Raw genomic sequence first — 12,830 nt, 5'->3', positions numbered from 1 at the left:
CTCTGATTTGTGATCAGCAAGTCAAATTATTTATTTACTTAGTCAAAAATTACAACGTTTATGTTCTGCATGCATGTAAAATAGGAGAAAATTAGGAACAATCCATTAATCAGTTTATTGAGTAATAAACCAGCAGTTCTTTAATTTTCCATCAGAAAACTACTGACTCCATCAATGAATTGTCAGTAAATTTAGTCTATTTTTGTGTTTTAATCCTTGAAAAAAATCTTCCGCAGGGTCTGACGTCACAGACAACTGGAAATCCGTATCCACTAGTAAGAGCCTAATCGGTGCATCTCCAGTTATTCATGTATTCTTCTTTCTCCTCAGTAATACATGTCAATAACCAAGAATTGTGGAGGATTTGCACTGAGCAGGTCTGGTAAGCTCTCCCCTCAGCCTCATGTTTTTATTTATATGTCTGAGAAAATTCCCACAGTTGCCTTTGAAGCCACATAAAGCTATATGGCTTTAATGTTTCCCCTACACATAACCAACATTTCCCCCCAGAAGACGTGGAAACATGGGATATGAAGTCCGGTTCACCTTCAAAACACATTTTAAGCCCTATATTGGAGGTATTTAGACAGTTTCAGGAGTTCTGAAAATGTTTTTGAAGCTTTCTTTATGTTTTCCCAGCTGATAAGGCATTCCAGAGCAGGGAGCTTGGTTCCTGTTTTCAGTCATAGTTGGCAGCTCTAACTGTACTGCCTGAGTTAAGGCACAATATGCTCCCATTTCAGATGTTCACTTCCGGATTTCTTTCAGTATCAAATCTTTAGATTCTTCATTTAGTTTTTTTGTATCTCTTTCTCCTTTCTGTCCATCCGATTGCTCACCTGCCTCAACGCATGTCAGGTTACCATGGCAACAGGTAATTGGCATCTGTCATCACAAGTCCTGGCTGCGACGTTGCTGCATATTTTAACGGGTCTTTAAATAAAAATCGTGCAAGGATTCTTCTCAGCCCCCTTTTTTTCCACCACCCTCGATGGCATGGATAATTAAATAAGTATGAGGTGCGAGAAGTCAGCAGAAAACACTCAAGCCACAAAAACACCATTGCAAAACACGCAAGCACGCGACTTTGTGACTCATTAAGGAAGTTTCTGTTTAAATACTCACTCGACAGAGACAGTGTAGCGCTCGGGCAGCAGATCACAGGGAACGTCTCCTATAAAGATGTTCACTCCTGCTGGCCTTCGTCCCAGGTTCCTGCCCTGTACCGTCAGCAGTGTGCCTCCTTCAACAGGGCCCCTCAGGGGGGAGATCTGACAAAGACAGAGTGAGGCAATGAACACACACACACAAAAAAGAAAAAAAAACAGAGAAGATGCTGTAATAAGCACAATAAATTAGAGCTCATAAGAAGATTACTGCCCTAAAATCACTCAAATAATGATGGGTGATAATTGAGGCGACAGAGAATTAGCAGGGGCCATGCGTGGAGATGTGGAGCATGTCACGGACAGAGATGGGGATTCAATCGAACAGACACATGGTTTAGCTATATGGGCGCGCACTGCCGTGCCTGTCTGAGACTCTTCAGTCTCTAATCCTCTACAGCACATGCAAATAAAGAGCAGGCTAAGAGCCCCCTTCACATCCCACGAGAGACAGACAGAGTGGGAAAGTGAGGGCTGGAGAGGCGAGGTGTAGAGCACAGCAGAAAGGTGGATGAGTGGGGAGGCAATTTAGAGAACCGAGTGTCGAGAGGAGACTGAATGCTGATGATGGTGGTGAGAGAGCAAAGCCTCAACAGGGGAATTAATGCACAGCGCTTTTCCCCCTTTCATCTGTTTTCCTGTGTCTGCTCCGTCAAATTCCTTAGTCCTATTTCAGCTGTTGTTCTGAGGCGTGCTCTCACGCGTCATTTCAGCCCCTGCCTCTGCTTCCTTAATTTTCCATTTGGAAAACCATGGGGAGGGAACAAAGGAGAGGAAACAATCACCTCCTCAGTTACTGGGAGAAACAACCTTAAAGATAGCATCTCTGAGACGAAGACAGAAAAAATCCACTATAGTGTCGCCGGTGTAGCAAGGCTGTTCTTCGGGAGCGCTTCTCAGAATAACCTCCAGGCCGACGCGAGGTCACCGTGACCCCCTTCTTGGTGTTATTAGCCTGGCTCCACTGCTAACGGAAACTGTGCTGAAAAGTGAAAACAACACTTGTGTTTGGTCTGGGTGAGAGGACAAGGTTTGCCTTTACATTCAGACACCCACCAGGTGCTCACAAGAACACCAGGACAGATGAATAAACTCTATATTTCCCAGCAAAAAGGAAGGGAGATTAAAAATAGCAAGGACAAACTTCTTTAAAGTTTGAGTAAAAATAAACTGTAGAAGTGAATGTTCAATGCCTTGAAAAGTGTAAATTCCCCATGTTTTACAGAGATTGTTTGTGATGGATCAACACAAAGTACTGCAAAAAAGAACCTTGGAAGGGAGTTGCTAAATAAATGTTTTTGGGTAAGATTTTACCAGCCTTATGTATCAAACAGATTTTCCCTTATTCTTTAAAAAATGCTCCAAGCTCTGTCAAACTGGTTGGAGAGCATCTGTGAACAATGCTTTAAGTCTTGAAACAAATTCTCAATTGAATTTAGGTCTGGACTTTGACTGAACCATTGCATCATATGGAAATCGTGCTATGTCCTGAGCTATTTAATAGTAGCTCCAGTCTCATGTTTAGGGTCATTGTTCTCCACCCTAAGTTTTTTTCCACGTACGGCAGCTCCATCCATCTTTCATTAACTTTGACCGGCTTCCTTGTTTCAACTGAAGAAAGGCATTCCCTCAGCATGTTGCTTCCATTACTAACTTTCCAAGTATTGATAGTATTTCAGGGTGATGTGCAACATTAGTTTTCTACCACAAATAGTGTTTTGCATGTGGACAAAAAAGGTCAGAATTTCTTCAACATGTGTCATGTGTTAAACCTCTAAGCTTCACAGAACACCTACATTTAAACTGAGATTAATGAACAAACAGGTTATTATTTGGTCCCTCCGGAAGGCCGATGGCTGAAGTGGTTGCAGTGTTGAGGACACCTCCACTACTGTGCTTATAGCAGAGCTAATTTTTGTTTTGCACCTAACTTTGAAAACGTTTAATGCACTTAGCGTCACCTAAATTCATTTTGAAAGTCTAATCTACTAATTAGCTTGGCTGATTTGTAAACTTTCTGTTGTATAAAGTTTGACATCTGTGTTGAGGTTTTGATCATTGAGTGTTAAGAATTCTTCATCTATTACTTTATATTCATGCTTTTATTTTGAAGTGGGTGAAGACTGCTTATTTCTGTTTCCTCTCCTCACATTCTCTTTTTTCACACACACTGAAGAACAAAATCTAAACATAAATACAATATGTAAGGGCATTATAGAACAAGTAAAAAAGTATTTGAAGATTGTAGTCTTGCAAGGGCTGATATAATTTGAACTGAAGTTAGCACTTTAGCATTAGCTTCCATGAAATACTATGTTGCTGGTGTGCTCAGCAGAGCTAATATTTATGTGCTTCAGGGGTGACTGAATAGAAAATGCATGTTACACTTCTCAGAATTTACACAGGCTAAAATCTTGTACTTTAGCTATGCAATTTTGCACCATTTTATATTCGGCTTCATTGAAACTTTTGATGACAAATGTGAAAAAGTAATTAGGGGTAGCATAATATGTTGTTCCTCAGGAAGTTATTCTGATGTTTATATAATATCTTAAAGTATGTGCAGATGTGGGACAATGCTGTGCTTACTTACTCAGCTGACATAAGATATTACTCCTTTTTCATACACATATATGGAGCGCATTAATAAATCGGCAACCAGGGTTGAGCGAGCTCTCGAGCATTTCAGACAAAACACAGAAAAGCAGCTATTTATTATCAGAACGCATCTCGGCGCACCCAGTGTGCCTGTGTGGTGCCTTTGGGGATTAACATTAACATCAGCCTGCTCTGTTATTCATTTACACCTCTTGCGGGTCTGCGAGTCTTGATTTACAGTGCAAACTCTGCCAGGTCTCCAGAGAGATTGCAGGGTGGGGGTTTGTCTCTGTAAAAGCTCCCAGACCCAATTCCTGAGCGATTAAACACATATGAACAGTAAATTATGCCTCAGCCTTACATGTTCTATAAGCAGAGTACAAACATTTGAACAAGTATTCAAAATCAAACATTCTGTCATGTTCAAACCACAAACCTCAATGTATTTATTATTAAGATTTCATGTGGTGCTTTACTTTGAAACCCTTAAATAAAATCCACTGCAATTACATTCAAAAGTCAATAATTAGCCTAATTAAAGAATATCCTAATCTTTGAAAAATCTCAGAGCATAATCTAAGAGAGCTGGGGCTTAGGTGGGAGAATCAAAACTTTTTTATTAATTCTCTCCACAATTTTGTCCTTCATAGAAGAGTGGCAAGAAGAAAGCTCTTGCAGAGGGAATAAATGTAAGAAGTACCATCAGCAGTTTGACACAAACCATGTATGAGACACAGAAAGCACATGGAAGAGGGTGATCTCATCAGATGAGACTAGGACTGAACTTTTTGACCCCTACACTGCACATCACCATGAAAATACCATCGCCACTGTGAAACACGGTGGTGTCAGCATCATGCTATGGGGATTGGTTGGCTTACAAAAGCACCTCACACTTTTTAGATTTAGATTTAAAAAAAACGTGGTATTTTCTTTCCATTTAAGCTTAACTTTGTGTTGTTCCAAGTCGACACGACAACGTTTAAGGGTTGCAATGCGGCAAAACTTGAGCAAGCTTTAGGAGTCTAAACGTTTCCACCGCACTATACTCTATCCAACCTGCCCTGAAACATATGCTTTCCTTTTGTTTATTTTGTCTGTTGTCGCCATAGCTTTCATCCTCCTCCTGTCAGTCCAGTTCCTCTGCATCACTTTAATCAAGGAAGACACAAAGACAAAAACAGGAAAAAAGCTCCTCGTTGTAAATGTAGCGCTCTCCACCCTTTTCTCTGTCCAAGCCTTTCCACATCCTCTTTCCTCTATGAGCCAGGTCCTTCTGTTCTTTTTTCTTTACATGTTGTGGGTAAACCATGTTGTCAGTTCCTGTTTTGGATGCCAAAGTGTGTTTTCTTTTAGCGATGAACTGGCCTAAACATAACAGGGGAACAAAGACCCCAGGGAGATAATAAATTTCTCCTTTGTCTGACACCGGCGCATGAAACAGAAAGCATTTTTCATAATTAGGGTTTAGGTGGAAAACTTTAACGAATAATGAAGTCCTCCATTTTAATATTGATATTTTGGTACTTGCATCTTGTGACAGAGATTACATGTGACACGGGAGAGTGAAGACAAACATGTTTCATTACTGTAGCCACAGCGTGATTGTATAACAAAGAGCTGCTGCTGTCTGATTTTGCGTGTGTGTGTGTTGAGGGAGATGGGATCTGGTTTCAGTAAGTTGGAGTACTTGGGCTTTAACCCCTGCGGATTCTCTGAGAAAACACGGCTGCCAAAGCATTGCATCACACACCCGAGTGAACCACAGCCCCACAATCCTCTCTCCTGCGAGAACCAATGTGCGTGTGCGGGTGTGTGCAAGAGAACCGTGCAACAATAGTCTACCCACACACATCTCGGCCCAGCTAACTTCAGTCACGTAAGAAGTCCATATGAGTTAGGCTCTCAAAGAGCATCCTGTTAGTCACAGTATGCTGACAGCTACAAAGAATGAAGGATAATCATGAATGCTTCAATATGGCCAGTTTGTGTGACAGATTGTGGGCTTATGTGTGTGTATACGTGAAGGAGTTTGGTGTGTGTGGGGGCGTGTGTGTGTGTATGTGTGTATTTGGCTGCTTTGTTCTGCATTGCTTATTCTCCTGGGCTGACCAGGTTTTATCTACAGGAAGTTCGGGCCGACTGGCTCTCATGTGAGCCGTGCTTCCCATGACTGCCTACCGTGGCTGCGCCGATATAAGCTGCAGAAAACAGACTTCAGGGATGAGACTGAAAGCGCTTCCACTACAGTTAGGCAAACAAATAAATATGATCACCCATCTGAGCTGCAAAGAAGCATTTGAGGGAGCTACCCTTTTAGAGATGACGATAACACAACCGCAATCAGATCTGTGTTAGATAAACGACCCTTAATTCCTTTTTTTTTTACCAGAGTGGTTTTGTTCCTGTTATGGTTGAACGTCAAAAAAATCTCTCATGAGAGCTTATTCTAGCTTCTGTGGTTTCTTTCACATGAAGGCTTTTACACTTACAGCTCCCAATCCGCACAGATTAAACACACACATGTTGATGTTTTAAAGGGAGGGAGGTGTTCCCATGCCCTCCTGATGGATCACAGATCCTCTCCGCTATGTCCCATGTGGGCTGTGGTTGAGTGAGTGTTGGTGTTGTTGCAGAATGAACTGTTTTATCAGGAATCGGTCCAAACAGGCCCTCAGCAGCTGACACTGGACATAAAGGACCATATGAGTGACCTCATGATTCAGCAAAACGAAACTGAGGCTGGAGGCCACAGAGAAACGGAGGAAGAGGAGAAGGTTGAATGTTGAATGCAAGGATTTTTTTACCTTGTGGATCTCAGGAGCAGGACACACATCCCTGTCTGGCTGGCAGTCATCCCTCGGCCTGCAGCTGTTTTCACACCATCCACAGAGGTGTCCCTGATCCTCACGGCCCCAGCACTGGGAGCAGTCTGAACTGCCCACTCCACAGTTGTACACCTCCACTAAAGGGAGATGGGAGGGACGAGGGGAGAGACAGAGACAGGAAGACATTATTCAGACAATAGTATGAAGATTATTTTTAGTGTCTTTGTCTAGATCAGGGGTGTCAAACTCATTTTCATCTTGAGTCATATGAAGTTCATGAGTGTCCTAATCAGTTTGATGTGGCCCATGGTTGTGGCAGAATATATTGATAAAATATAAAAAAATATTAATAACCAGATGTCTCTCCATTCAGTGAATGCATCGTCGCACATTGATGTAATTTGGCAGTATACATATATAAACACTGATTTGATTTGATAAAATATTTAAGCACACAAATGTTTTAAGGGGATTTTCAACAATTCTTCTGGAAAATAGTACAACAAAATCTGAAGAGTGTGGACAACCCTAAACATGCAGCCAGAGCAACAATGTTCCCATCAAATCTCACTTGTGTGTCGGAATGGCTCACTCAAAGTCCTGACCGAAATCTAACTAAAAATTAGAGATGAGACCAGAAAATTGATGGTAACAAACTCTCTTTGAAAAGTATTATCATTCTCAAACGCATCTATTGGAAAAAATGTCTACAAAGTAATTTCTCAGTGATAATAACGCACGGATGGGTGCAAGCAGCTCCGTAAGCTAATTTGTGGAAATTGCAAACATTAGAACAGTAGTCTAAACTATTTTTAGGCTCATCATGTTCTACAAAAGGCAGCGCCTAGTGTAATTAAATGTTGCTGCTGATGCTTTGTCTAATTTCATGCATGACCTATATTTGCAATATATTTAGCATGTAATCAATCTGAGTCTTTTTAGGCTGCTGCATTGGTGCTTTTACTGAAGTAAATAATTGGAGTACTTGTCCCCCCGCCTGAAAAAGCATCTGTTTGCTGTGTTGGCCTTGAATGGTCAGCTGAAGGCACGCTGTTAGAACCCTCCACAGCTTACATGAACCATATGGGCTGCATGCTCTAAATAAGCAGAATAAACATTTGGAGGGTGATATATTCATGGTTATAAAAATAAACCAGGAAAAAAAAAAAAAAACCCGGAGAGGATGAGAACAAAGCCAGGGAAAACAAATGATTATGTTCGTATTCCAAAGTGCCTCCCAGCGAGACGTCCCATTTGTATTACCGCATGCACATCTGCACGACTGTGTGCATATTAGGCTGCACGCATCTGTATGTATGTGATAAAGTGTGTGTCATTTTAAAATGTGATGACTTTGCATGCTGCGACGAGGTGCCTGTTAAGCAGAATGTCTGGCAGCGGGCCAGTGCTGTTGCTCACATGGACTGCGTACGTCACATCTGGGACTGGGACAAGCAAACAACTGGCTTGGAGCGGCTCCGCAAGACAATATGCCAAGTTCAACAACGCAAGCCACCTCTCATCATCTCGCTGTTGTCATGGAGCTCAAATTGTGTTTGTGGCAATAGGTTTGGACATTGCTTCTAAGAGGCAATGATAACACCTTCACTTGCAGCTCCCCCATGTTCTGTAATTATTATGTGTAATTAGGCGTTAGCAGAATATAACATTATGGTAAATTGCTGGTTGTTGGCAAATTATGTGTTGGAATACACAAACTGCTATCATTACAAGTGAAAGGCAGTCTGACACTGTCTATCCCTGTAAGTATTTCTTTATTTTTCAACAGGGTCAATCAAATCCACCCGTCTCGCCAGGAATGCATTCTCATCGGTGTCATGTTTTTTTGTTGTTTTTTCCCTTTAAAGTACGGAAGAGGAGAAGGATCTCAGCATAGCACCGGGCTGTGTTTTTCATTCTTTTTGCATGTCTGCCTAATCATAGGTTTTATGTCTTACCTTTCATGGGCTGAGGGCTGTCAAGGAATATATCCTCCCTCTGACTGATGAAGTATCCTGCTCTCCTGAGGCTGAGATGGTAAATCTGACTCCTCTGATTGGTGAACAACTAAATGAGCAAAGAGGAATGTAATATCAGCAAAACATTGTGTGCTTGGACTCTGTGTTATATCCATTCTGCTTCTTTTTACTGTTGCCCCACATACAGCGGGAGCCACATTTATTGGCACCACTAAATTCACCTAAAAGCATTTTTAGATGGATTTAGTGCACCGGGAATTAAGTATTGCAGTGGATAATGTCACACTGAATATTTTTAATAAATCAAATCTTTAATTTGACTATAATTTATTCAATTGGGTGGGGTAAAACCATGTTAGAAAATAATGATTTCTTTAATGATACAACTGATTTAAAGTTAACAAAATTTATGTAAATTAAGCTTTCACGTTATTTATACCTTTTCAGGCTGATCAGAGTTTCTACGCTGCAAAAGGTCTGTTATTTATCTTGGAACCACAAAACAATCTACTAATTTTACTGTTGCACAAAGAGTAACATCTTGGAGTTAAGTCTCAGTAAGAACTATTAGATGCTGTCTATGAGCCAATCAATATTTAAGAGTCCTGCTATAAAAACACAGCTTCTGATGGAGTATAACGAACATTGGATTTTTAATATATGCTGCAAAAATTATGAGTTTTGATTAGAACAGACTAATTATTCACTCTCAACAACAGATACTTTAGGTATGTTTAGTGTGCAACAATGGATGAATATTTGAAAAAAAAAACTCTTCATGGTCATATTTTAATATGGTAGAGGACTAATAATGCTGTGGGCCTATTTTTCTTACCAAGGCTCTGGGAACCTTGTTAGAGTTCATATCACCATGAACCCTTTGAAATACCAGAACACTCCCAATACATATCTGGTGATCTCTGTCAGTAAACTACTAATGGGTCATTATTGGGTCTTTCATAGGATAGTGAAAGACCATTTGTCTTTCATTATCTTTGTCAAATCAACAAAGACATGGTTCACCTAGCCCAAAATGAGCTGGAGAGAATAACACGTAAGAGCAAATCAAGGACGTCTAAAGACGTTGTACAGAGAGGATTGCACAAAGAATTACATCTTTGGGTTACTAAGTCTCCATAACAATAATTAAATGCAATCTGTAAACCAACTGGTTATTTGAGAGGCATGCAAGGGAAAGGTTTTCTGTCATTTCATCTCAAAACCTGTGGAAATAGCTAAAGTCAACTGAGATCTGAACTGGAGTTTAGTAAAACAAAATATCTGGGAAAGCCACAAATACTAACTGTGAATTATGGTGGAGAATATGAGATGCTGATCCAAAGATCCTGAGATTCCTATAAGCAGTAGTAGGAACAGTAGTAATGAGCTAACATTTTGTTTATCGTTTTAGCACTGATCTCTAATGAACACCATGTTGGTTGGGGTTAGTGCAATTCAGTTTTATTTAGCGTTGCCCACCACTACCTACTAGAATGCCTTACCAGTTAACGTTTTCAAAAAGCAGAAGATTTTAAAGAAAAATCCAATGCCCTGTGCTGGAATTGAACATAATGTTGGTCCTTAGTGGGTCTTTAAACAGGTTAACAATACAGAACTTCAGAATATCTGTAGAGATTGTATTGAGAGTAATGGTCTCTAAGTGAGACTGTGAAATCTCATATTACAAGACTATATCCCAACCTAAAGGGAAAAGGATGGGATGATCCATTGGTAAATGTGGATCATACAAAATATTAAAAGCACAGAAACTAATAATTGTACGACTTCAGATTTTGTTCCTAACAATTCCTTAAAATTAGATTTTTTTTAACTTGATAAGTGTGCACAAATTTCAGGTTGGAATTGTTTTTTTAAGATATTTTAGTGTAATATACTTCTGCAATTATGCATCTTTTCCAGGGTTGCCAATAAATGTGGTCAGCGTTGTGATAATGGGTCTCTTGTTAGCTCATAATAAAGGAAAGTTATTATTAAAAACAGCTGACAAACAAGCTTTAAGTATAACAAGAATGAGCTCAGTAAAGCGGTGGATGAAACAAATTGCCTCACTGGTTATTTCTGGAAGGTTATTGTCAGTACTTACCGTCACCCCACTGCACTTGACAGTTGAGTTGTCCAGCCATATGGCCACATAGCGCTGTTCTGTTCCAAAGTCACACTCAAGCTTCTCCTTCTGTTGAGCAAGACACTTACTTTAAACAATATGGAATATCTAGAAAACGACGGCCAAGAAAAATGTGATACTATGTGGCTCTCAAGATTTGAAAAATAAAAGAAAAAAGGATGAAACAAATGCACAGAATCTTAATTTCTGGCAACAATCATCAACCCCGAGAAGGCACCAGGAAAATGAAAATAAAATTAATCCCATATTAACTGAGCTTGCCAGAAAAAGACTTTCAGATTTCATATTCATAAACATCTGGACTCCCACACCTCGGCAGCTCATCTGGGAGTCAGAATAATGAGCGTGAATTTATTTCTCCACAAAATAAGTGCCCTGAGTTCTCCGGAGCAGGGATATCTGAGACCATGGAGAAGCAGAGACAGGTAAGAGCAGCAGACGATAAGTGCTTAAAGTGGAAGAAGTCATTTGTCTGTGAATCCGGCCGGCTTAAATGGGTCTACTTTGATCGGCCTCTCCAGGACGCTGCTATTTCACGGCGCTTTCTGACACCGGAGACGGCTAATATTTATGGCAGCTACACGGTTCTTCTGTACTACTGTGAAAATTTCTCTGAGAGTCAGTCAGAGATGGGATGTAAAAGATGAGAAACTTGTTCTGAATTTATTTTTTTCTCTGTGGTGAAAGCGTGGGAATTCAAAAGAAAGATCCCGGAGGATCCGAGCACCGGCTAAATTTGATTGGCAGCACATTTCCTGCTCTGCTGACTTGTCCGAGATGAAGACATTGATCAAACAATGTCAGTCTGTATAAACTTTCATAATGAAGAATAGCATTAACAGCTATCCTGAAGAAGTCTGTGTGTGACTTAATGTCTGTCACCATAGCAACACACCAGAAAGACAACGTGAGAGGCCAGCCGGGGTTAAGAGTGTGACTGGCTACGCCTGGCAACCAGTCAGCACTGGCATTTTGAGCAGATCTTAGAGTTGCGTCCTCATCCTCATTGGTGCAGCGTCAGTTTCTGAAGCCCCTGAGTGCAGATTAACTACATGAATGGGAGTTTTAACCAGTGATCTGAGAGGACTGCCTGAATGAAAATGAACAAGAGCAAAATTAAGCTCCTGCTCCGAGTGTTGCTGCCTCGGGCTGAATACACACACTGTACAGTGTGCTGACAAAGACACAACTCATCATCGTTGGATACCGGAGGATGAGCATGCCCAAACAGCTGAGGAACTCTTCATCTCTTACAGTGATTCTCGAAAGTCAGATCATAGATTTCCCACAAATAGTGTGACATTTATCCTGTGCAATTCCAGTGAAAAGACAAATCTGTAGGAGGGAATGGTGTCACAAACAAAAAGCTACAAGAACCCGGTTGTTAAGTGTGTAAACACTGACACTTTATTAAGGTAATATCTGCATTCAGTCTCATCTGCAGGTCGATGTAATGTGGAAGATTCATTTGGGTGAAAATGCATCTGTCTTTTAAAGTTATGACTTATTTTAGACAAACGGAGAATCCACAACATTGCTATCACATGTTAAATATAACCTGTACCTAAGTCAACATTGCTAGTTACAGCCTCTCTATTCACCAATATTGGATAAAGGTTGTTGTTATTTTTTTAGAATTATTTGTTACTGCCTTTACTGGGGCTGCACAGTGGCACAGTTGGTAGCACTGTTGCCTTGCAGCAAGAAGGTCCTGGGTTCAATTCCCGGCCGGGGTCTTTCTGCATGGAGTTTGCATGTTCTCCCTGTGTATACGTGGGTTCTCTCCGGGTACTCCGGCTTCCTCCCACAGTCCAAAAACATGACTGTCAGGTTAATTGGTCTCTCTAAATTCTCCCTGTGTGCATGGTTGTTTGTCCTGTATGTCTCTGTGTTGCCCTGCGACAGACTGGCGACCTGTCCAGCGTGTACCCCCCCTCTCGCCTGGAACGTAGCTGGAGATAGGCACCAGTAACCCTCCCGACCCCATTAGGGACAAAGGGTGAACAGAAAATGGATGGATGGACATATATAAACTGCAGTGTTTCTTTTTTTGTACCCTTCTCCTGACTGACATTTTTGTACAATGACATAATACTGGTAACTAATGGATGCA

At 40.9% G+C, this 12,830-nt stretch overlaps 1 protein-coding gene across 4 annotated transcripts in view; it reads right to left on the bottom strand.

The window, feature by feature from the left end:
* plxnd1 (plexin D1) overlaps window positions 1-12,830 on the bottom strand; it is a 99,334-nt gene that overhangs the window by 49,842 nt on the left and 36,662 nt on the right. For all 4 annotated transcript variants that reach the window (XM_028040381.1, XM_028040551.1, XM_028040300.1 and 1 more), the window contains exons 10-13: window positions 10,676-10,765; window positions 8,551-8,659; window positions 6,572-6,729; window positions 1,126-1,271 (exon numbers count right to left, since the gene is read on the bottom strand). In XM_028040381.1, coding sequence (XP_027896182.1) covers window positions 1,126-1,271; window positions 6,572-6,729; window positions 8,551-8,659; window positions 10,676-10,765 — 503 coding nt within the window. The remainder of the gene's footprint in view (window positions 1-1,125; window positions 1,272-6,571; window positions 6,730-8,550; window positions 8,660-10,675; window positions 10,766-12,830) is intronic.

Source organism: Xiphophorus couchianus, chromosome 1 (genome assembly GCF_001444195.1).
Source record: "Xiphophorus couchianus chromosome 1, X_couchianus-1.0, whole genome shotgun sequence".
In the NCBI taxonomy this organism is placed as follows: Eukaryota; Metazoa; Chordata; class Actinopteri; order Cyprinodontiformes; family Poeciliidae; genus Xiphophorus; species Xiphophorus couchianus.
Note: the sequence above shows the minus strand (reverse complement) of the source record. Positions and strands in the feature narration are given on the sequence as shown.